Raw genomic sequence first — 21,907 nt, 5'->3', positions numbered from 1 at the left:
TGGTGTAAATAAACCAGTCCAGCAAAATCTGCCTTCCAAAAACCACACGGCGCTCCTTTTCCCTCTACGCCCTACCGTGTGCCCATACAGTAGTTTACGACCACATATGGGGTGTTTCTGCAAACTACAGAATCAGGGCCATAAACTTTTTTTTACTCCATTTTATCAGTGTCATGATGTACAATATGTGACGAATAAACAATCTCAGAATGGCCTGGATAAGTAAAAGCATTTTAAAGTTATTCACACATAAAGTGACACTGGTCAGATTTGAAAAAAATGACCTGGTCCTTAACGTGAAATTGTCACGGAAGGTGTACAGGAAACAAGACAATGCAAAATGAATATATGACTCACTGGATCCAAAACTAAGGAACAAAAGGGAGACCCCTGCATAAGACCTGGCACTCTCCCTGACTGCTCAGCCTATGCGAAAATCCCAATGGTGGATGATCGCATATCCTCGTACCTCGACTATATACCACCTGAACACCCTACAATAGTGAGGGGACATGACCATCGGCTCCCTACACTAGACACGGAGGGAGTCAGGGTCACCTGGGATCCAGCAAACAGAAAATCACAAATAAATGTACAGCACTTATCTTGTAGAAGACTGGAAAATGGGATCAGCATGCACACACACTCCAGGAAGTTGTATAAGCCGCACACTAATGCATTATGGGGAGGAATTTAAAGGGATGCAATCAGTCCAACTACATGACAGCTGAGAGAGGCTAACGAGATGAGGAACTGAAAACCAAAACAAAGAAACTCAAGGAGGAGGTTCTGACAGGCTTCTTTCAGAGCTTCTCAGCTGTCTGGTTGTGACAGAAATATGGCCATGTTTTTAAGGGGTTAATCCACTTGAACGATTAGCCTGGCATGTCTTCTTTCTTTTTTGATGAAAGGAACCTGTGGTGACATCACTGCGCTCATCAAATGGTCCATCACCATGGTGATGGAACATGTGATGGACCATGTGATGAGCGCAGTGACGTCATCAAAGGTCCTTTAGCCAGATCCTGAAGAAAGTAGATAGAAGAGGAGATCAGCTACACGATCAAGTAGATGGAGTGAGTTAAATTTGTTTCTTTATTTTAACTACTCAATGGACATTTTACTAAGCTTTCTGTATTAAGAATGCTATTATTTTCCCTTATAACCATGTTATAAGGGAAAATAATAAAATCTACCCAACACCGATCCCAAACTCGTACTTCTGTAAAAGAAGTCTGGGTTCGGGTCTGGGTACCAACCATGCCGATTTTTCTCATGCGTATGCAAAATGCTTTAAAAGGCTTTTCTCGCAACGCACACGCAACTTGTCCGGCCCTCACACGCGTCGCCCCTGTGAAAGAGGCCTAATGCAGCAGTTGTTCTTTAGCTGTAGAAACCTCAGAGGTGATGATTCTCTGAGTTCAGGCCTCGTTTTGAGGAGTAAGCACATGTAGATCTGCTTTCTTCCTCTGCTAAGCTCAGACTTTCAAGTAAATTGAGACGGGACCAGCTCCATCTCTTAGCAACCTAAAGGTGTTAACCCTGACATATCCATACAGTGCTGTTAGGTGTACAATTACAGTAAGTTGGAACATTTCACTTAGCAATACAACATTGCAACAATTACCCTTTTGCAGTCACCTTGTTCTGGGATGCTGCACAACGGCAACACAACCGCACCATACAGTATGTGGGTATATCTTTACCTAATTCCCACAATTACTGTCTCGACTGCGAGTGTTATGATGTGAACTGACAGCACCCGTGGTCAGGCCAGGAACTGTTGACTGTAGTATGAATAATAAAATACAGAATCATGACACCTGTCTGAATTAGGCCTTACAGGATATATGAATTGGCTTTTCTAAACCAGTAAAATCTTTTTATCATGTTTCCCCTTAATTACCGACCGCTGTCTAATCTGAATTTTGGGTCAAATTGCGTTTTAAAGTTACTGAGGGCACATCCGGATGACTTTCACTTCTTTGATACATGCACACTTTTTCTTTAATCTCTCCTATTTCCTCTACAACACACACCCAGCTTTACAGTTAGCTATAGTCGCCTGTAACTGTTCACCTGATTGTTTGATGGAACTGCCTGCTTGCAGTTAGAAAGGGATGTCACTTAAAGGGGTGTTCTGGGGTTCAGAGAATTCATTCAAAAGAAGGCTGCAGGGTCATTACACATACTGTAGAGCAGCAGTGCAACCCTAATACTTCTTCCTAAACAACTAAAACTGTGCAGGGGCGTAACTACCATAGTGGACTAAGATTTGTTAAAATCTCATCCTCTTTGCTGCTGCTCTTTGCCCCAAAGTGGGTATTTTATGGGCGGTCCCGGCTGTTTTGGACATTTTGTTGCGGTGGTCCACAGGACATGACTTAAATGTCCTGATTTAGAAATTTTCAATGTTTATAAGTATGATTCTGGCTACAGCACTTATATAAAAAGGAAAAAAACTACAAGAAAAATACTGAAACAGTGTGGATTTTTTGTTTTAATAAAAGGTGTGAAACCACAATAAGACTGCGGCCGGACATGCAATTACACCATGTGCTAAAGTTAATACAAGTGCTGGAAGCACCATTTAGGCAGATGGGGGTATGCTCTGATTCCATTCAGCTTATGGATCGGCCTATATATCCCTTTGTCCGTTTAATTTGAGTGAGCTATAGAGGTGATGTGCGGCTGTCCCTTGCTATTATGTTATATTATTGTAATGTTATTATGATTACTTTTTAATATCGTACCAAATATAATTATATTTTTAATGATTCAGGTGTTTTTGCACTCCAATACTTATAGTGGCTTGTTTAATAATACAAGGTACTTACTAATGTATTGTGAATGCCCATATTGCCTGCTTTGCTGGCATGATTTATTTTTCCATCACGTTATACACTCCTTGTTTCCATGGTTACGACCACTTTGCAATCCATCAGTGGTGGCCGTGCTTGCACAACATAGGAAATAGCGCAGGCCTCTCTGGCAGCCAGGACTGCAGGAGCGGTCAACTGGGCATAGTCTGGCGCTTTTTTCTATAGTGTGCAAGCACGGCCACTACTGATGGATTGCAGGTTGGCCGTAACCATGGAAACGATCAGTGTATAATGCGATAGAAAAATTAATCAAGCCAGCAAAGGAGGCAATATGGATAATTACATTAGTAAGTGCCTTGTATAAACTTTCTCTATATGATGAATGCCATTTGCTGAAGTGACACAACCCCTTTAAGCATTTCTTTAGGACAGTTTTTATGAGGGGATGGTGCTGTCTGAATACTATTTTTTGCACCTTATGGATAAAAGTTATGGTCAATTTATTTTTAGATACAAACTGAAAAAAATTGTGTGGTATCAGCAGGAGGTGCTCAAACCCGCATGCAGTCGTGCATATATATATATATATATATATAGGGGAGCAAATCCTGCACTTGTGGCCCGTTGCTAATGGCGATCCCCAGCAAAAAGTGCATACGTGGAGGATGCCCGCAGGCGAACCACAAGTACCACAATAGACATCTCACACAAGGTAAGCAATTATGTGGATGTGATAATCAATATAACAATATAACAAAATAATAGCAAAGACAGGTGCACTCTGCGGTCTTACTAAACCCTCAAACTGATTTTAAAATTGAGAGATTAGTCAACATGTCCTACGGTGTAGGACATGTCTAAGCCCGGGCACCACACCGAGGTTTCTCAAGTAGCCCGGGACCTAACACTCACCTACCTGGGCCAAATGGGCAATACCAGGAGCCAGTGGGCAAATTACAGGAGCATGAGGCCGACTCACAAACAGCTCACCAGTTACCTCCAGCATGTAACCATGCTTGCAATGGGAGGAGGGAGGAGTCTGCGAGTCCCACTCAAGACTGTCTGATAAGGCCCAGGCCTCACAGGTGCACCTAAATGTGGCCTGTAGATGGAAAACAGGCACATTTAAATTGGAGTTTATACACCTCCAAGAATCTCTATATATACAAACTGAAAAGAATGGTGTGGTATTCAACAAGCAGGAAGTGCTCAAACCCACATGCAGTTGTGCATATATATATAGGGGAGCAAATCCTGCACTTGTGGCCCATTGCTAATGGCGCATGGTTACATGCTGGAGGTAACTGGTGAGTTGTTTGTGAGTCGGCCTCATGCTCCTGTAATTTGCCCACTGGCTCCTGGTATCGCCCATACGGCTCAGGTAGGAGAGTGTTAGGTCCCGGGCTACTTGAGAAACCTTGGCGTGGTGCCCGGGCTTAGACATGTTCTACACCATGGACATGTTGGCTAATCTCTCAATTTTAAAATCAGTTTGAGGGTTTAGTAAGACCGCAGAGTGCACCTGTCTTTGCTATTATTTTGTTATATTATCAATTTATTTTTGGGACAGAGGTGTGTCCTACAGGTCTGGAATTTAGGAATTAAAGTCTCTTGTAGAAATGGAACACCAACAACCTTTGAATAAACAGATGCCTGCATGTTTTCTTTAGGCCTCATGCACACGACAGTATGTGTTTTACAGTCTACAAACCACGCATCCGCAAAACACCTATACTGGCCATGTGCATGCTGCCGTTCTTTATCCCTTCTGTAAAAATGTCCTATCCTTGTCAGCAAAACGGATGGTATATTTTTTTGTGTCACTGAAGCACTGGACATACGGCTGCGGACAGCTCGCGGTGTGCTGTGCACATTTTCTAAAGCCCCACTGAAATGAGGGTTGGATGCAGAACAAATATATGTTGTGTGTATGAAGCCTAAGAAATGTAATAAGTCATTGTATGAGATATGTTCATTTATTTCATTTATATACTTATTTTTAAAGGGGATGGATAACAAGACGAGGCGTCCACAAACTAGCAGGAAAGGGAAAAAAAAATATAAGAAAAAAATTTTATTTGCTATTAAAAGTAAAGCCTTGTGCAATCTGGAAATTTGACATGCACATGAATTTGCCGGCTGACGTTGACGAAATTGACTGTGTATGAGGACCAGCCAAGTCCCCAGTGGCAGATGTGGAAGGAAGGAGATTTCAATATGTTGGATTTGTACATGAACTGTTCTTTGTTTCTGCGGAAAATCCCCTCTTGTCACTAAAGGAAATCTACACGCCTGGCTAAGCATGCATGTTTATGGTGGGGTCAGCGGAAATAGCTATTTCATGTTTGTGGCGGAAAAGCGTTGTTATCCATTGGTCCGCGGGCCGAGAAATACATGACACCATACAGCTTGATATTGATGACAAAATGAGACTTGTCAATATCAGAAACAATTCAGTGCCACGCTAGGTCATATACACCCAGTTCAGTCCATGCTAATAGGGACCCACTTTCCTTTCTCAAGCATATATATGCAAAAAAAATCACAGAATGCCAAATCATATGAAAACTATCACACTCCATTCACCTCCAGCACGGGCTCAAACAAGCAGCTGATAACTGAAAACAAAAGCTATGATGCTGAGGATTGATGGACTTTAGTGCACACAGCGGGGAAATATGTTACCATGTTTGTAAGAGGGAATAACTACTGTGTGGGGCACTAACGGGGCATACAGGTCCCGGGCAGCATACCATAAAGTAAGTTTTGACTCCCGCACTAGTAAACATGTCTGGGGTCATTTATCAAACTGGTGTAAAGTAGAACTTGCTTAGTTGCCCATAGCAATCAGATTCCACATTTCATTTTCCAAAAGTGAAAGGTGGAAGCTGATTGGTTGCTATGGGCAGTTAAGCCAGTTCTACTTTACACCAGTTTGATAAATGACCCCCTTTATTTTTTTTTTACATGACTAAGCAGTTGAGCAGTTGATGTGTTGTATGGCGATCATGGGCAGTCTTGACTAGCCGCAGGAGGGAGCTGCGAGGAAGTTCCTTGGGGCAGAGTCATTCAGAAATGTGCTAAGGGGGCCATTCTTTTCTAGTTACTCCCCTGGGTCACCACTTCTGACATGTCTATTTTAGTAAATATGCTAGTTCATCATTTTTAGAACTCTGAATTGTGCCTTTCCTCTGTCATTCCTTCTCGAAATTCCTGACTAAATTGACAACTATGTGGTGTGTGTACAACACAGTCTGGCACTGTCAACACTGATTGGATGGTAGTGTCAGTGTGTGTAGGGACACACCTCCAGTTGGTGATGCCCAGTTATCAGTTTATTCATTACATTCTACTGTAGGAGGACTAACAGAGGAACTTTAAAAGACAGAGTTCTAGGAAAAGATGCCCGGGACCTGAAAATATTTGCTAAAACAGAAATATTAGGAGCACTGGCATAAGGTTTAATGAACTGACCCTAATTTGGCTGCATAGCGTCTGCATCCATGGTCCTGTGAAGGGTTAAACACACAAAGCAGATCTCCGAATGCATAAGTTACAATACTATCTGGAAGATCTAGCAGACAATGCTGAACTAACCACATCACTGATAATATCGCTTTCTAGTACTGTCCTGGCACACCAGAGCCATTCAAACTGATAGGAGAAAAGCAGGGCTGCTCAGTTTTCACTTTCTTACTTTAGTACTTGCTGCTTCTTCTTGCCATGCCGTCAGCATACCCTGGTGATAAATGGGCACAAGGTGAAACCTGTCCCTTACAAATACCAGGCAGTATGCCCTAATTATTGTAAGAGAATGAAGCCCGGTTTATTATTGTAAACTCCTCTCCCTGCATATGCCATTCACTGGCTATCCTTTTAAAACATTATACAGTATATACTAGGTTTCCCTATGTACATGTATAATTGTTAATGCATGATACTCTATAATATTTTTATTATATCAAGCAGCAATGTATAACACATATACAGATAAATATCTACTATGATTAGCTACTTTAAAAATAACAATGACGATAAAAATTATTGTGCTGGTTAAGGTGATTTTTCTTTTTCTGCTGATGGAAGTTTAGGAATTGTTAGACAACTATTCTTTTCCGTATATGGAGTGTGACAGTAATGCAACAGGAAACGTGGATCCAATAGGTCAGATACTTATGATCCTATAGATTCCCACAAAGATGAACGGTGATCCCCTGGTGGATCCATGATACTGAGAAACCAAGACTGATAGCTGTATGACATTGATATGCCTAATCAGCTTGAATATTAAAAGGGGTACTTTCCTGTATTTTTTGAATTTTCAGCTGATTATTTTTATTCTGACAATACTACACTATTAAAATTAAATAAACAATATTGCCTTTCCGTAGCAGTAATCTCAAAAAGAGACAAAAAAGTTCTCAATAGAGAGCAGCGTAATCTCAGTTTATGACTGCTGTACAGGGGACAGTTTATCTGAAAGTTAATCCTCATTAGAATAGTAGGTGGAGGACTGGAATGACCAACAGAATGACAATCATATTGTTCTCTGGCTAGTCCTATATAAACATGCAGACAGATCAGCCATGCATTGATTCGTATAATGTGAGAAGCCCTGAAGCCACATGAGTCCATAATACAGGGATAGTACAGTGGAGGTGTGGTGCTCTAGTTGAGTCACCACCCCTCACTCTTCCCTCGTCTTATTGATGGTCTGACAAAGAGTGTTAAGGATGATTCAGCTGGCTGTTCCAATTTTCATCTGTTTGTTTACTAGGTGATTGTGTCTTTTGGCTATCACATAAAATCAATGATTTTCTCTGAGGAGAAGCAATTGCTTATATCGATTGCTTGACACCACATAGCTGAAGTGATTGCTCCATGCCAACATAAGGTCTTATCCACACTATTATGGCTCTGTATTAGAGGTGAGAGAATTGGTACTGAACTAATTGGATTTGTTTCAAATTTCACAAAGATTCTGCTGTCAAATACAAAGTTTTGGTGATTTGCTTCAGACAATTTACACAAAACACTGTCTGTGCCATTTTACAGTGCAACAATTGGTGTGGAAAACAACAGGAAGAAAGAAGATGGAGGATTACATTACCCTGGGAGGGAGGAAGCTTCACCTGACAGGCTCAGAGGCTGATAGACAGACTGTAAGCCAATCAAAGGCAGAACTTTGGAAGGTCCTTCAGCCTCTGGGCTAGAGAGATGCCATTCTGAGGCTAGCTTGCTACCTGAGAGCATGTACTGTATTTTGGCTGTGTCTTCCAAAAAGCTATTTCAGACACAAGCCAATAATCTAGGTATGGTAGGAAGAGTATAGGGACACATTTAATTAGGTACATTAGGGTTTTATCAGGGAAAGGATGTGGAGGGAGGGAATGTTCACTCAGAGTTCTGTGATACTGTTACTGGCAAGTTCATGTTGCACTGCAAATTCTGCAATGATCCTGCAACAACCTAAATTTTTTCTGTAAATGAGTGATTTATAAATGTATTGCCAGCATCCATTCTGCTGCAAATACATTGTATTGCATCAAGATACAGTGCAGTTTTAGTGAATAAGTTGTGTTGCAATAAAACATTTATATAGCTGTCTTAGTTAATGCATTGCATTGCATCAAGATACTGTGTAGTAATGGAGAAACCAATTTGCTCAAATAACAGGATGTATATACCAGTTAACTGTTAACGCTTTTTATTGCATCACCGTTCAGTATTAGTGAATGCATTGTATGCAATAACAGCATTTATATACCTGTTTTGGTTAATATATTGTATTATCATTGTAAATTGTCAATACCAGTGAATAGTGTGTTTGTAGAAGGTTAAGGAAGTTTAACTCCACTCTGTAAATGACATAAAATACACTTGCAATTTTGCTAATACCATTTAATAATCTGTGTACCAAACCTGTGACTTTTCATTTATAGGCCTCATAATAAAATGTCTGGAAAACTGAATGGTGGAACGCAAAAGACCTAGGCCTCATTATCCGAGATTTAACATGTAGGTGGCTATAGTAGTGCAAACAGCAGTAGCAGCACTAGCTGTCTGGCCAGTAGTAGTAGTAGTAGCAGCAGGCCACAGTTCTCCCTGACTTCTGACAGGCGCTACATTATTATTGAGGACAAGGAGGATGAAATTGTGGACTGGATGGCTCACTCCTATACTCAGTCATAACAGGAAAATGTGGAGGTCATCTCTGAGTCTGACACTGTGCTAGGAGCCTGGGGTCATAGCATTCCTCCTGTTCCTCCTCCTTGCAGTAGGGCCTGCTTGACCTGAGACCACCGTGGCACTGGGTAGGTGGGCACAGATGTGTTTTGATCAAAATATATTGGCTAAATGTCTCAGATTTTATCATTAGAGTGAGGGCTTAGTCCATATATTATTTTTCCATCTAATGTTTTAGTGCATTATTTTCTGTGATTTCTCCTCCTTGCAGCCCCAGAAAATCTTTTCAATTGCATCATCTTTGTCTTTACTGCCTTTTCCTAGAAATGTCTCCTTGTTTATGAGTTGTCTGAGAACAGTTAACATTTGGACTGCCATGAGGAGGTTTGGGGGGGGGGGGACCCATGCATAGCTGTGTTGGTGGCACTTATAACCACAGTCGTGTTAGTAGTGGGGGCAGGGGTAGCCCTGGAGACAGTGGCACTTGGGACAAATACAGAGCAGGGAAAAGGGAGGGGAGCTAAGAAGCCCAAGATGACATATCACAGTCTGATAACAGTGGCAGGAAGGATGAGGACTACGATGGTGACTGTGTGTTGCACAGGACCTGGCAGCCAGATTGGGGCGGTGAGGTGACATCTGAAGAAGAGGGTGATGGCTGTGTCGGAAATAAAAAGCAAAGGTACTGCACAGCCAAAACCTATAAAAAAAATTCCAGCATCAGATCTGCTTCCATATTGGTCAGCTTGGGGACTGGTGATGCCGCTGATGCCACTGTGGCGACAGGCTCAAAACATGCAAGACCTAAGCCAAGCTCGCCTGACGCTAGCTCTATTCAAGTATTTCTCATTTGGCAGTTTTTCTCCACAGACAAAAGCATTGCCATGCAGGGCCGTCTTTACCAAGGGGCAAAAGGGGCAGCTGCCCCGGACCCAGTTGCTCCTGGGGGCCCAAGGCAGCTGCCTCTTGAGCCGTGCTAGCCACTGCCCCAGGTGTCAAGCTGTCAGCTACACAGGCGGTGCTGCCATGCCATGACTGAGTCCAGGCATCGTACTGTGTTAAAGTTGTGATCTAGGACCTTAGATGACATCATCACCATGTGACCAGTAACCTAGCAATTACTGGTCACATGGCTATGCGGTCATCACAGGTCCTGGCAGGAGTGTTGCAGAAGTTAACTGTGGAGCTTTTTTGTGTGGAGATTACATCAGAAAAAGGTGACAGGGGCTGTTATGTTAATATACTGTAAACTACTGTATAGTGGGGTGCTGTATACTGTATGGGGGCCTGTATACTGTGGGGGGCTGTATACTGTGTGGGACTGTATACTGTGTGGGGGCTGTATACTGTGTGGTGTGCTGTATACTGTGTGGGGGCCTGTATACTGTGTGGTTGGCTGTATACTGTGTGGTGGGCTGTATACTGTGTGGGGGGCTGTATACTGTGTGGGGGCTGTATACTGTGTGGGGGCCTGTATACTGTGGGGGGCCTGTATATTGTGGGGGGGGGCTGTATAGTGTGGGGGGCTGTATACTGTGTGGGGGCCTGTATACTGTGTGGGGGCCTGTATACTGTGGGGGGCTGTATACTGTGGGGGGCTGTATAGTGTGGGGGGGCCTGTATACTGTGGGGGTGCCTGTATACTGGGGGGGTCTGTATAGTGTGGGGGGGCCTGTACAGTGTGGGGGGCTGTATATTGTGGAGTGCTATACTGCTGTACTGTATACTGTGGGGGTCTGTATACTGTATACTGTGGGTGCGGTATAGTGTGGAGTGCTATACTGCTGTACTGTATAGTGTGGGGGCTGTATCGTGTATAGTTTGGGGTGCTGTATACAGTGAGGTGTATACTGTGAGGTATTGTATACTGTGGGGTGCTGTATACTGTGGGCTGCTATACTGCTCTACTATATACTGTGGGGTACTGTATAGTGTGGGGTGCTATACTGCATACTGTGTGGTGCTGTATACTATAGGGTGCTATACTGCATACTGTGGGGTGCTGGGGTGCACTGTAACACTAGGGTGAGCCGAGCCCTAGTCTCCTTCCTGCAGAGCGGTGCCCACTTCCAGCCTGAGCCCAGCTGCCCAGAGCACTGATCCTGAGCCGCTGGAGTCTTCAGAACTGGAAGTATTTACAGTAATTCACTGTACTCTACCAGATGTGTGGATTTTTTGTGTGTGTGTTGTGGTGGAGGGTGTGATTGCCTGCTAAGGTGTGGGAAGGCGGGATCCAGGGGGCCCAAGTAAATTTTTGCCCAGGGTCCAATCAATATTAAAGACGGCCCTGTTGCCATGTTCAAGATCTGAAGGATAAAAATAAGGCATGGGCGTTCAAACACAAACATAGGCACCAAGGGTCTGCTGCAACACATAAAGAGGCATCACCTGATCCGGTGGGAATATAGAACTGGCCATAAGCAATCAGAGCAAGAGTATCCTCCCTCTATCTGTCTCCTTTGTGGCAGCCAGGCTGCATCCACATACAGTACAGTTTCCTTGTCATTATCAGTTACTGCTTCTCCCGCTAAGACTACTCCTCCTTTTCGTCCTACTCTGCTCTGTTGTCAGCTGTTGTTGATAATGGAATGTGTGGCCAGAAAACTCTGACCCTCCTGCAATATGCTGGTGCGCATGCTTAACTCTGACCAGGCCAAGTAGCTGTCGCTGCTGTGCCACCTAGTGGATTCTTCTGCCTTTAGGGAACTGATCCTGTGTGCTCCACCTCGCTGAAAGACTCCTAGCCGCCATTATGTCTTAAAAAAGCCACTTCTTGCAGCAGCTGTTACAGGCAGCAACAGTTTAAGTCTTTCATGGCCCACTGGGTCAATGCTTTTTGTAGCATTGGCGACACAGTACCACGTTTGTGTTTCTCTGGTACCCAGACATCTTCCCGTCCTTAAGAAAAGCAGGGCAGAGTGTTGCCTCCATTCCCCCTTCCTCCTACTATATGTGTAAAGTGAAGCATTCGCATGCTGTGTTTGATCCGATCAGCCTGAGCGAGAGTAGCCACACAGCAGATCAGTTGCTAAAATGCATCGAGGAGCAAACATCGCACTGGCTGTCTCCCCGCCAACCCCAACTGAACAAGGTGGTCAGCGACAAAGGCAGAAATTTCATGGGTAAGCTGCATTAGGGGAAAATAGCACATGCTCCTGCACGTAATACATTTAGTAGTACAATATTTTTTAAAGATACCGTGGCTTGCAGAAGGTACAGAGCATGTCCAGTAGACTATCCTTGCATTTCAGCCATTCTTATGTAACAAGGAACTCCCTCCTGGACTTGCAGCGACAGCATGGTCTGCCATTGCACCGCTTGATCCGCGGAATGCCAATTTGCTGGAATTCCACCCTGCATATGCTGCAGTGTCTGTAAGAGCAGAATAAAGCTAATTATTTTGTCATGCACCAGACCTTCTCAGGAGGGAGCCTGTGTTGTTTTGAGGTCAGGCAGTGACAGCTCATCAGAGATGCTTGTTGAGAATTCAGGACCTTCAAAGAGCCCACCAGATTTGTCCATAGGGACATCTGTGGCATTAACAATGTCATCTCCATTGATATTTATCTTAGAGCAGACAATCATGTTGACAGGGAAGGCGAAAGAGGAACAGCTTCCGCTGGGAGCTCAAAGTGAAGGCTGAGGAGCTACGTCTGGGGGAGGAGTCAGTGGTGGAGGAGCATAAAGCTGATTATGACGGCCACGCTGGCTATGATAACCAATCATTGCAGTGAGGGGCGGAGCCAGAAAGAACTGGGTCCTTGGGTATGCTATATGCTTGCTTGCTTACATAGTGACAGGCGTATTGGTAGCATCAAGCCGTCTAATAATTACCAAATAGCCATGCTTTTAGACCCTTGGTGTCAAAGCAAACTGAAAGAATGTTTTCCTGTTTCTGAAAGGGAGACCAAATAGCTATATTACCAGGATACACTGTTTACGCAGCTTGCCGCAGCTTTCGTTGAGCAGATGCCCGCTGCCTGCATGTCTGACCGGTGGCCTCCCTCTGCTTCCCATTGAGTCATCTACCTTTCTCCTCCCTCACGTGGCAGAAGCCACAGCAGCAGCCAGTTCAGTCTCATAAACATGATGGAGCAGTTTCTTTATGTGTCGCACCAGGCTGATGACAGAGACGTACTGCTTGAACAACCGGGTACAGTCCTATCTGGACTGTGGCATTTGTCCTGCAAAAACCGTGTTACCAGAATCCATGGACTTCTAGGTAGACAGATTGGAACAGTAACCAGGACTGGCCCAGTTTTCTCTCACTGTACTGTCTTGTCCAGCCTCCAGTGTTACCTCAGAGGGTTTTCAGCGCAGTAGGTGGTCGTCACGCCCAAACAGACAAATTTATCCATGAAGATTTTTAGACACCTTTGGCTGAGGCCAATGAAAAGATCTGTTGGCTATTGATTGGCAGCCCCATCATGTGTACTGTATAGCTGCTGCCACCACCCAGGTGCCACTATTACTACCACCCCCTACACACCCCCACATACATCTACCGCCTTGTCTGTTTAATGCTGTACTGCTAGTGCTGCCGCTACTTTTGGCGCCACATGCCACTATTAACATATGCTTTTCACATTCACACTGTATGCTGCTGCTGCTCCCAATTAAAAATATTTTTCCAGGCTCATTCAGAACAAGCCACTGTTTCTTCAGAAACACAAACACTTGTGTGTGTATAAACAGGGGCAGCATCTACACCCATAAGTCATAATTTTTGGAATGGTTGTTAAGAACAAGGCACTGGCGGTCATTTATCAAAAACAGGTGTTTTACGCCAGTGTTTGATCGCCCCTGTGATGTTGGAGAATGCACCTGGTTTATGATGAAGTGCACGCCTCTTTATAAATTTGGTACATCCTTCAGCAGTCCGTCCGCCTAAATTTAAAACTACTCTAGTCCCCAAAGGCCCAGCCTCTGCTGCTCCTTAGTGACAAGAATGGTGTAAACATGCCCATGCAACAGATTTTGTTGCACGGATGTTCAAAAAGTTACAAAATTGGGTTATGTGAATTTTTAACACCTTCTTAATACACAACCCCCACAGTTTTTTTTCCTTTCAAATAACACCGTGTGTGTTTAAACACCATCTGCCTCCAATAAGGGACAATTTTTTGAATATTTTTTAATTTAAAAAAGAATAACAAATGCGATACAGTGTATTTTTAAGCAGGCTGTTTGTTAACACCGTCCACCATGTGTTTACCCATAGCTATAGATGTCAGTGTCACTCTGACATTATTTGCTATTGCTGTCATATCGTTAAAGAGCTTACAGGGGGAGGGAGAGCAAAAATTGAAAATAAAAAGACAAGACATTAAAAATATGAGTCCTAGGAGACCTCAGAGTCCACAAATTTCAGAGCAACTACAGTACTTTTGATTACGGTACAATAGATTAGGACAAATTGGACATAAAATAACTTTCAATAAATTTGCAATCTCTACTCCATACGATCTAAAATTATATAGAGTGGTAATATGGTGGTAGTCAAGACCTTTTATTTTACCTCTATATGGCTCTGATTTCATAGTTTTTCTTGTCCTGTCCAATAATATACTGTATGAATGCGGAGTGCACTGGACACAAGTGTACTTTGGAGTCTGGACTTTTTTGGACATCTGCCCTATTGCTGCTATGCAGCCATAATCTCACTTTAGTGCACTTTGAAGGGTTAACTTGCACTGTGAATTATGCCGTTGCTTGCACCTATACTGTTGAACTGCATTTTATATGATATATGCTGCTTTTTTGCACTATTACTGTACTGTATTTGCAATTAATTTTGAAAAGGGTTAGTTCACACTAAGAGACTGTAAATCAGTGGCATACACACATTCCATGGGGCTCCGGTGCAAAACTGATCTATGGGGCCCCACCTTCTGGGAGTTAATTCTGCTGCAGGACATTTGCAGTACGCCAGTCCTTCAGGGTGAGCGAATGTGAGGTCACAGGGGACAGTTAACAGACCGAGGGTTGCTCTTGGTACTCCCAATTTTTTATATACCCTGGGCAGGCGTACAGCAGTGATGGAGAGGCTGGCACATAGATCCTCTCGGGCACTCTCTGGATATAGGGACCAGGCTGGGTGGTAGGTGAGGTGCCCTGGGTGTTGGAAGTTTAGCGTGCCGGTGGCAAGATCCCTTACAGTTTGTGACGCCAGTGCCGGTAACGGTGGCCCACCGATTTGTTGGAGGAATAATAGAGGTACACACGTTTGTAGTGAACTAGAATTCCTCTTTACTGAACAGTTCAACTATGTACAGGCTTCAATCAGTTCCATATGAAAGATTTTAGTAACAGGCAGGCTTCACATAAATGGCAGGCAAAGTCTTTGCAAGATACTCAGAGGGAAGAAACTCACAGATCAGGCTGTACTTTCTTCAGAATCCTGTCTGGCTTTCTCCAAGGCCCGTATGCCTAATAGCTGGCTTTATCCTTGGGTAGGGAAACCTTCCTCTGGTATAAATCCTCTTGCTATCAATAACCTTCTGCCCTTCAGCTTTCTACTTGGCTGGATAAGATTGGCACTGCTCTGTACTTTGCAAGATGCAGGATCACTTCAGGAGGCAACCTCTTCTCCTGGGTGCAGGCTAGGAACCTAGGCTCTAGCTGCATGTTAGAAGCTGATCTTCAGCTACTCTCTAGCTAAAGTGAACACTGGCTTCTAACCACACACTCCCTCTCCCTGGACTGGACCTGACTATATATACTAGGGGGTTCCCTAGCTCCCTCTACTGCCTAGGAGGAGGAACTACACCCCTAACAGGCCTGGTACACAGGAGATAACATAACAACATACATTAAAATGCAGTACAAAAATACCATGACCATGTTCCACAAGAGGTGGGGAACAACGTGACCCAATTGACCCTTGAGTAGTGCCCACATTTACGTAGTGGGGCACTACACATTTTGCTCCACAATTCTCCTGAGCGGTGGCCGCTTCACCACTCCACCACTCCTCACATGGCCGGCAGTGGGTAGCCGAACTAGAGCGCTGCTGCCCGCCCTTGTGCTGCCTGTGCGCAGCGTGACATCTCTCCCTCCGTCATGCGCCTCCTGCCCCGCCTGCCTGCTTCATTCATAAAGTGGAAGGAGCAGACAGACGGGGCAGGAGGCGCATGACGGACATTTTGCAAGCAGCTTGAGCGGCGTGATACGGCTGCGCGGCCGCCCACCAACGCAACTTAGACGTAAGGGAACACTGACTGCAGGGGCCAGGGGGTCCACAGGCGGCCAGGCCCGGTTGCAATTGCGACCCCTGTATGTACGCCACTGCTGTAAATTTCCAGCCTGAGAACTAGTCATTTTACACTGCTGTCATAAGGGACTACGCTGAGCTGAGTTTTGGGAATGGCCAGACACAGTGAACTTTTTTAACCATCTAATTTAGCTCTGTTAGACTGTTCTTTACTACTCAAAACTGCTTTGTCATTGCCAAATATTTTGTATTGAGGCCCAATACAAATCTATGGCAGCCATGAACTCCAACATTGTTTTTGTTAGGCTGTGCTTCTCCAGCTTCACCCCTCTCACTAGAAGATTCTAGATCAGTAAGAAACTGGAGCAGTCAGAGCCCCTAGTTGCATATAGATAGGGACCAGTGTTTAGTAGAAGAGACTTTGACATACTGCACCAGTGATGGGAAGAAGATGCTGAGACAAGAATATTCTTCTACAAAGACTGGGCCACCAACCCTTTGGTTAGGGTACAAGCCTTCTAAGAGAGGGACAGCTAGCTCAGGCCTTTCCTCCGCTCAAAACTTTCTTCTGCCAGGGAGGAGACTGGAGACGCCAGCTCAGTGCATTGTCCGTATTATATTGTATTTGAGTTCCTCCCGTAAAGAAGCACCTTGGTTTACTGCAGACCCTGACTGGACTTATTTCCCATTAGAGTGCACCACACCTTATCATCCCTTCTGGAGAGCAGCAACACGTGGTGACACCTCGATGGTGTCCGGAGGACACAGCGTAGCTCTGGGGGCCACCTCAAAGCCGGCACTGCACTTGTGGCCCTGGAAAAAAAACTAAAATTGGGCCTATGTTGTAAGCAGGTCCAAATTGATGATAGGAGGGGCAACAGAAGTAGGCGGGGTGAGCAATACCATAGCGCAAAACACCGTCCCACTAGAACCATATATCACAGTGCAGCACAATATATTGCCCCAAAATCTGCCCCTTTGCCATTTCCTGTCCTCTTCCACCAGCTGTCTCTAGTTAAGATATGGAGCAGGGGTCTAGGGGTTGAGGTGTGGGCCACAGGAGTTGAATTCAGGAGACCAGATATATTAGTACCTGCTTTAATTACCGCTGAGAGCCCATTATCTACCCAGTCAGCGGCAGAGAAGAGGACTTGGGTAACTAATAGCAAGTGATCATGCCAAGAATACTGGACACTACAGAAATGATCCCAAGGGTCTGACACTTTCTACAAAGCATTCTCCCACCAGTCATCATCTGTAGTTTGCAGAATGAACTGTACACGTGAGGGGGGGAGGGCCACTGCCAGGGTGGCTCTCTGTGCAGTGTGCCTGTCGCTTTAAGAGCCTGGCTCTGCCCCCGAGTGCTCGGTGCAGCCATCAATCAGCAGGCGGTGTGCTTGACGTGCTGTGCCTTCCCCTTGTCCTCAGAAGATCACAAGCTCCAGACGGCACAGCTCCTGTCCCTACTGCTGCCATCAGCGACTTCCAAACTTTCCCCTCTCATGCGGCAGGGCACGCATCGCCTGCCCCCCACAGCCTGAGTTGTCTGCCTCAGGGGCTCCAGCAGCCACCATGCCCCAGCTGAGCGGCGGCGGAGAGGAGGACCTGGGCGCCAGCGATGAGATGATCTCCTTCAAAGACGAGGGCGACCAGGAGGAGAAGATCCAGGAGAATGCCTTCACTGAGCGCGACCTGGCCGATCTCAAGTCATCGCTGGTGAATGAGTCTGAGGCTCCCGCCGACCACCCGGAGGTAAGCCCTGTGCCCGGGCTCCTAGCCCCCTGCCCCGCAGACCACACAACTTCTCAACCCCTGCTGTCTCCACAGGCGATCCGGCGGGCACAGGATGCGCACAGAGTTTATCAGGAGAAGCTGGCAGATCACATGGAAGATGGTAAGCAACTCCCCTCCTCCTGCAGACCTGTGGCATCGGCTGTGCCCTCACCCCCAGGAGACTGGGATCCCTAGAGCTCTGGCAGAGGGGTCACTGCTTGTCCTCTCCCCAAATGCCATAAACTAACATGGTGCCATTTCACTAACCATCTCCTTGGACCATAGATGCAGTGATTGTGTTAATGTCCATAGAGGGCATGTACCAGGTGCTTGACCCACAGTCCTCCTGGCCTCTCCTGGGTGCTTGACCCACAGTCCTCCTGGCCTCTCATAGGTGCTCGTCCCACAGTCCTGGCCTCTCATAGGTGCTTGTCCCACAGTCCTCCTGGCCTCTCATAGGTGCTTGTCCCACAGTCTTCCTGGCCTCTCAAAGGTGCATGTACCAGGTGCTTGTCCCACAGTCCTCCTGGCCTCTCATAAGTGCTTGTCCTGCTGGCCTCCCATAGGTTCATGTACCAGGTGCTTGACCCACAGTCCTCCTGGCCTCCCATAGGTGCATGTACCAGGTGCTTGTCCCACAGTCCTCCTGGCCTCTCATAGGTGCTTGTCCCGCAGTCCTCCTGGCCTCTCATAGGTGCATGTACTACAGTCCTGGAATCTCATAGGTGCTGGTCCCGCAGTCCTCCTGGCCTCTCATAGGTGCATGTACCAGGTGCTTGACCCACAGTCCTCCTGGCCTCTCATAGGTGCTTGTCCCACAGTCCTCCTGGCCTCTCATAGGTGCATGTACCAGTTGCTTGTCCCACAGTCTTCTTGGCCTCTCATAGGTGCATGTGCCAGGTGCTTGTCCCACAGTCCTCCTGGCCTCTCATAGGTGCATGTACCAGGTGATTGTCCCACAGTCCTCCTGGCCTCTCATCGGTGCATGTGCCAGGTGCTTGTCCCACAGTCCTCCTGGCCTCTCATAGGTGCATGTACCAGGTGCTTGTCCCACAGTCCTCCTGGCCTCTCATAGGTGCCTGCTTGATTCAGTTTTATAAGGAGAGTTAGCCAATGCCAGCCATCTCTGGCAGCAGCACACCATCAGGATTACGTGCAGATATTCTGTGCAGAAAATCCACACCGCAGGGCTTGTACATTGTATTATATGATGATTTTTATGTACATGCTGCAAATTTTGACCCAGAATTTTATTTTTTTTTTGATGCGGACTGTCCGCACATAAATCCTGAACGTGTACATTTACCCTAAAGGGGTTGTCTCACTTCAGCAAGTGGCATTTACCATGTAGATAAAGTTAATATAAGGCACTTACTAATGTACTGTGACTATCCATATTGCCTCCTTTACTGGCTGGATTCATTTTTCCATCACATTATACACTGCTTGTTTTCATGGTTACGACCACTATGCAATCCAGCAGAGGTGGCCGTGCTTGCACACTATAGGAAAAAGTGCTAGTCTCTATAGTGGCTGGGATTAGGGGGTAGGGGGTGTTCATAGGCAGGCATGAGCAGCAGCTCCCGGACACCTCATATCTGCGCTGCAGCGATGGTCGTGACTCCTGGATATGGGCAGTATATAATGTGATGGAAAAATGATCACATCAGCAAAGGAAGCAATATGGACAATCACAATACATTAGTAAGTGCCTTGTCTACACTACAGTACTGCCTTGTGTATAGTAAGTACTTTGTCTACACGGTAAAGGCCATTTTCTGACGTTAGACAACCCTTTTAAGACTAATGGATAGGGCATGTTGAAATCCAGCTGTCTGATCCTTATTTCCCCTGACATTTGCTTCTGGAGACCACCAAACACATTAAGGCGGTTCTGTCGATGTTAATGCATGTGGGCAGCTCGTGGATTTGGAGCACAGCAGAAACACTGGCACACATGTGAGCTGTTATACATGTGCGCCATTTGGATAAAAGCTCTAGTTTGATGACCAGGGGGCTTGCCAAGGCTCATTTTCACAATCCCTCTTTGCCTGCTGCATCCAGATGATTGTACATTTCACGGGTCTCGCCGCCTGCAGGTGCTGTGTTGTGGTGCCATTGGAATGACCCAATCAAAGGAGACCACCCTGACGTGGTGAGTGGGTCTATGTATTCTTATCAAAACAAAGTGCCTAATGGAGATATTGGCCACCCTGACGTGGTGAGTGGGTCTGTGTATTCTTATCAAAACAAAGTGCCTAATGGAGATATTGGCCACCTTGACATGGTGAGTGGGTCTGTGTATTCTTATCAAAACAAAGTGCCTAATGGAGATATTGGCCACCCTGACGTGGTGAGTGGGTCTGTGTATTCTTATCAAAACAAAGTGCCTAATGGAGATATTGGCCACCTTGACATGGTGAGTGGGTCTATGTATTCTTATCAAAACAAAGTGCCTAATGGAGATATTGGCCACCTTGACATGGTGAGTGGGTCTATGTATTCTTATCAAAACAAAGTGCCTAATGGAGATATTGGCCACCTTGACATGGTGAGTGGGTCTGTGTATTCTTATCAAAACAAAGTGCCTAATGGAGATATTGGCCACCCTGACGTGGTGAGTGGGTCTGTGTATTCTTATCAAAACAAAGTGCCTAATGGAGATATTGGCCACCTTGACATGGTGAGTGGGTCTATGTATTCTTATCAAAACAAAGTGCCTAATGGAGATATTGGCCACCTTGACATGGTGAGTGGGTCTATGTATTCTTATCAAAACAAAGTGCCTAATGGAGATATTGGCCACCTTGACATGGTGAGTGGGTCTGTGTATTCTTATCAAAACAAAGTGCCTAATGGAGATATTGGCCACCCTGACGTGGTGAGTGGGTCTGTGTATTCTTATCAAAACAAAGTGCCTAATGGAGATATTGGCCACCTTGACATGGTGAGTGGGTCTATGTATTCTTATCAAAACAAAGTGCCTAATGGAGATATTTATAAATGATGGTGAGCAGCATCTGATCAGTGCATGGATGTGGATATGCCATCCGTGTCTTTGTCTACAGATTGGCACGTTTGATAGAAGCTGCTTTGAAAGCCAGTAACGCCCTTAGTTCACCATGGTGAATTCTTGTAAGGGTACATTCACACGACCATATGTATTTTGCAGTCCGCAAAATTTGGATCTGCAAAATACGGGTGATGTCCGTGTGGCATCCGTCTTTTTTGCAGAGCCATTGACGTCAATGGGTCCACGTTGTGTAATTTTCAGATGGGACATACAAATGCAGAAAGTAAAGTACATGAAATACACACGGTCATGTGCATGTAGCCTAAATCTTTGCTTACAGTTAAGACTCCCATTATGTTCTAATAGCAGTAGTTGTATTTTCTAAGCCGTGCTGTCCACTGCCTGTGAGATTAAGGGAGATCACGTGGCGTAGGGGCAGATATGAGAAGACGTGCCTTCACTGCCAAACATAATTGTGGAGTTATGGGATTTCAGTGTTTAGCTATTGGAGTCTGTCACGTTACAAATGATATTCAACACTTGTCCGCCAAGCTATGGGGGCTTCCCGGACCTCACCCCAACGTCTAACATGAGGGGAAAGTAGATTTGGACAGCTGATCCGTCCGGAGCCCTTCACCCCATTAAAGTTCTGGGGTAATTTAGGTGTAATCGATGAAGAGCTATGCAGCTTTCTTTCGGTTTTGGTCCACAATTTGCAATTTTTCCCCCCATTTCCAGGGGGCGAATTATGGACTGCCCCCCCCCCCCCCAGCCCAACACATTTACCCCTGAAATCAGCGCCAGCTACATGCTGGAGTAATTTAGTTTTCTGGCACAGGGACCTCCTGAGAACTGAAGTGGCATAATTCTGGCATATCATATGTCAGCATGTTTTCTTAT

At 45.4% G+C, this 21,907-nt stretch overlaps 1 protein-coding gene across 8 annotated transcripts in view; it reads left to right on the top strand.

Moving 5' to 3' along the window:
• The first annotated feature begins 17,577 nt into the window (after positions 1-17,577).
• Positions 17,578-21,907, top strand: part of TCF7 (transcription factor 7) — a 165,912-nt gene continuing 161,582 nt past the window's right edge. For 2 of the 8 annotated variants that reach the window (XM_044280934.1, XM_044280930.1), the window contains exons 1-2: positions 17,584-17,973; positions 18,049-18,115. In XM_044280934.1, coding sequence (XP_044136869.1) covers positions 17,794-17,973; positions 18,049-18,115 — 247 coding nt within the window. In that variant the 5' untranslated portion in view covers positions 17,584-17,793. Of the gene's footprint in view, positions 18,116-21,907 lie in introns of all 8 variants that reach the window. The other 6 variants (XM_044280927.1, XM_044280929.1, XM_044280935.1 and 3 more) reach the window with 5 other exon arrangements.

This window comes from Bufo gargarizans, chromosome 2, assembly GCF_014858855.1.
Source record: "Bufo gargarizans isolate SCDJY-AF-19 chromosome 2, ASM1485885v1, whole genome shotgun sequence".
Lineage (NCBI taxonomy): Eukaryota > Metazoa > Chordata > Amphibia > Anura > Bufonidae > Bufo > Bufo gargarizans.
Note: the sequence above shows the minus strand (reverse complement) of the source record. Positions and strands in the feature narration are given on the sequence as shown.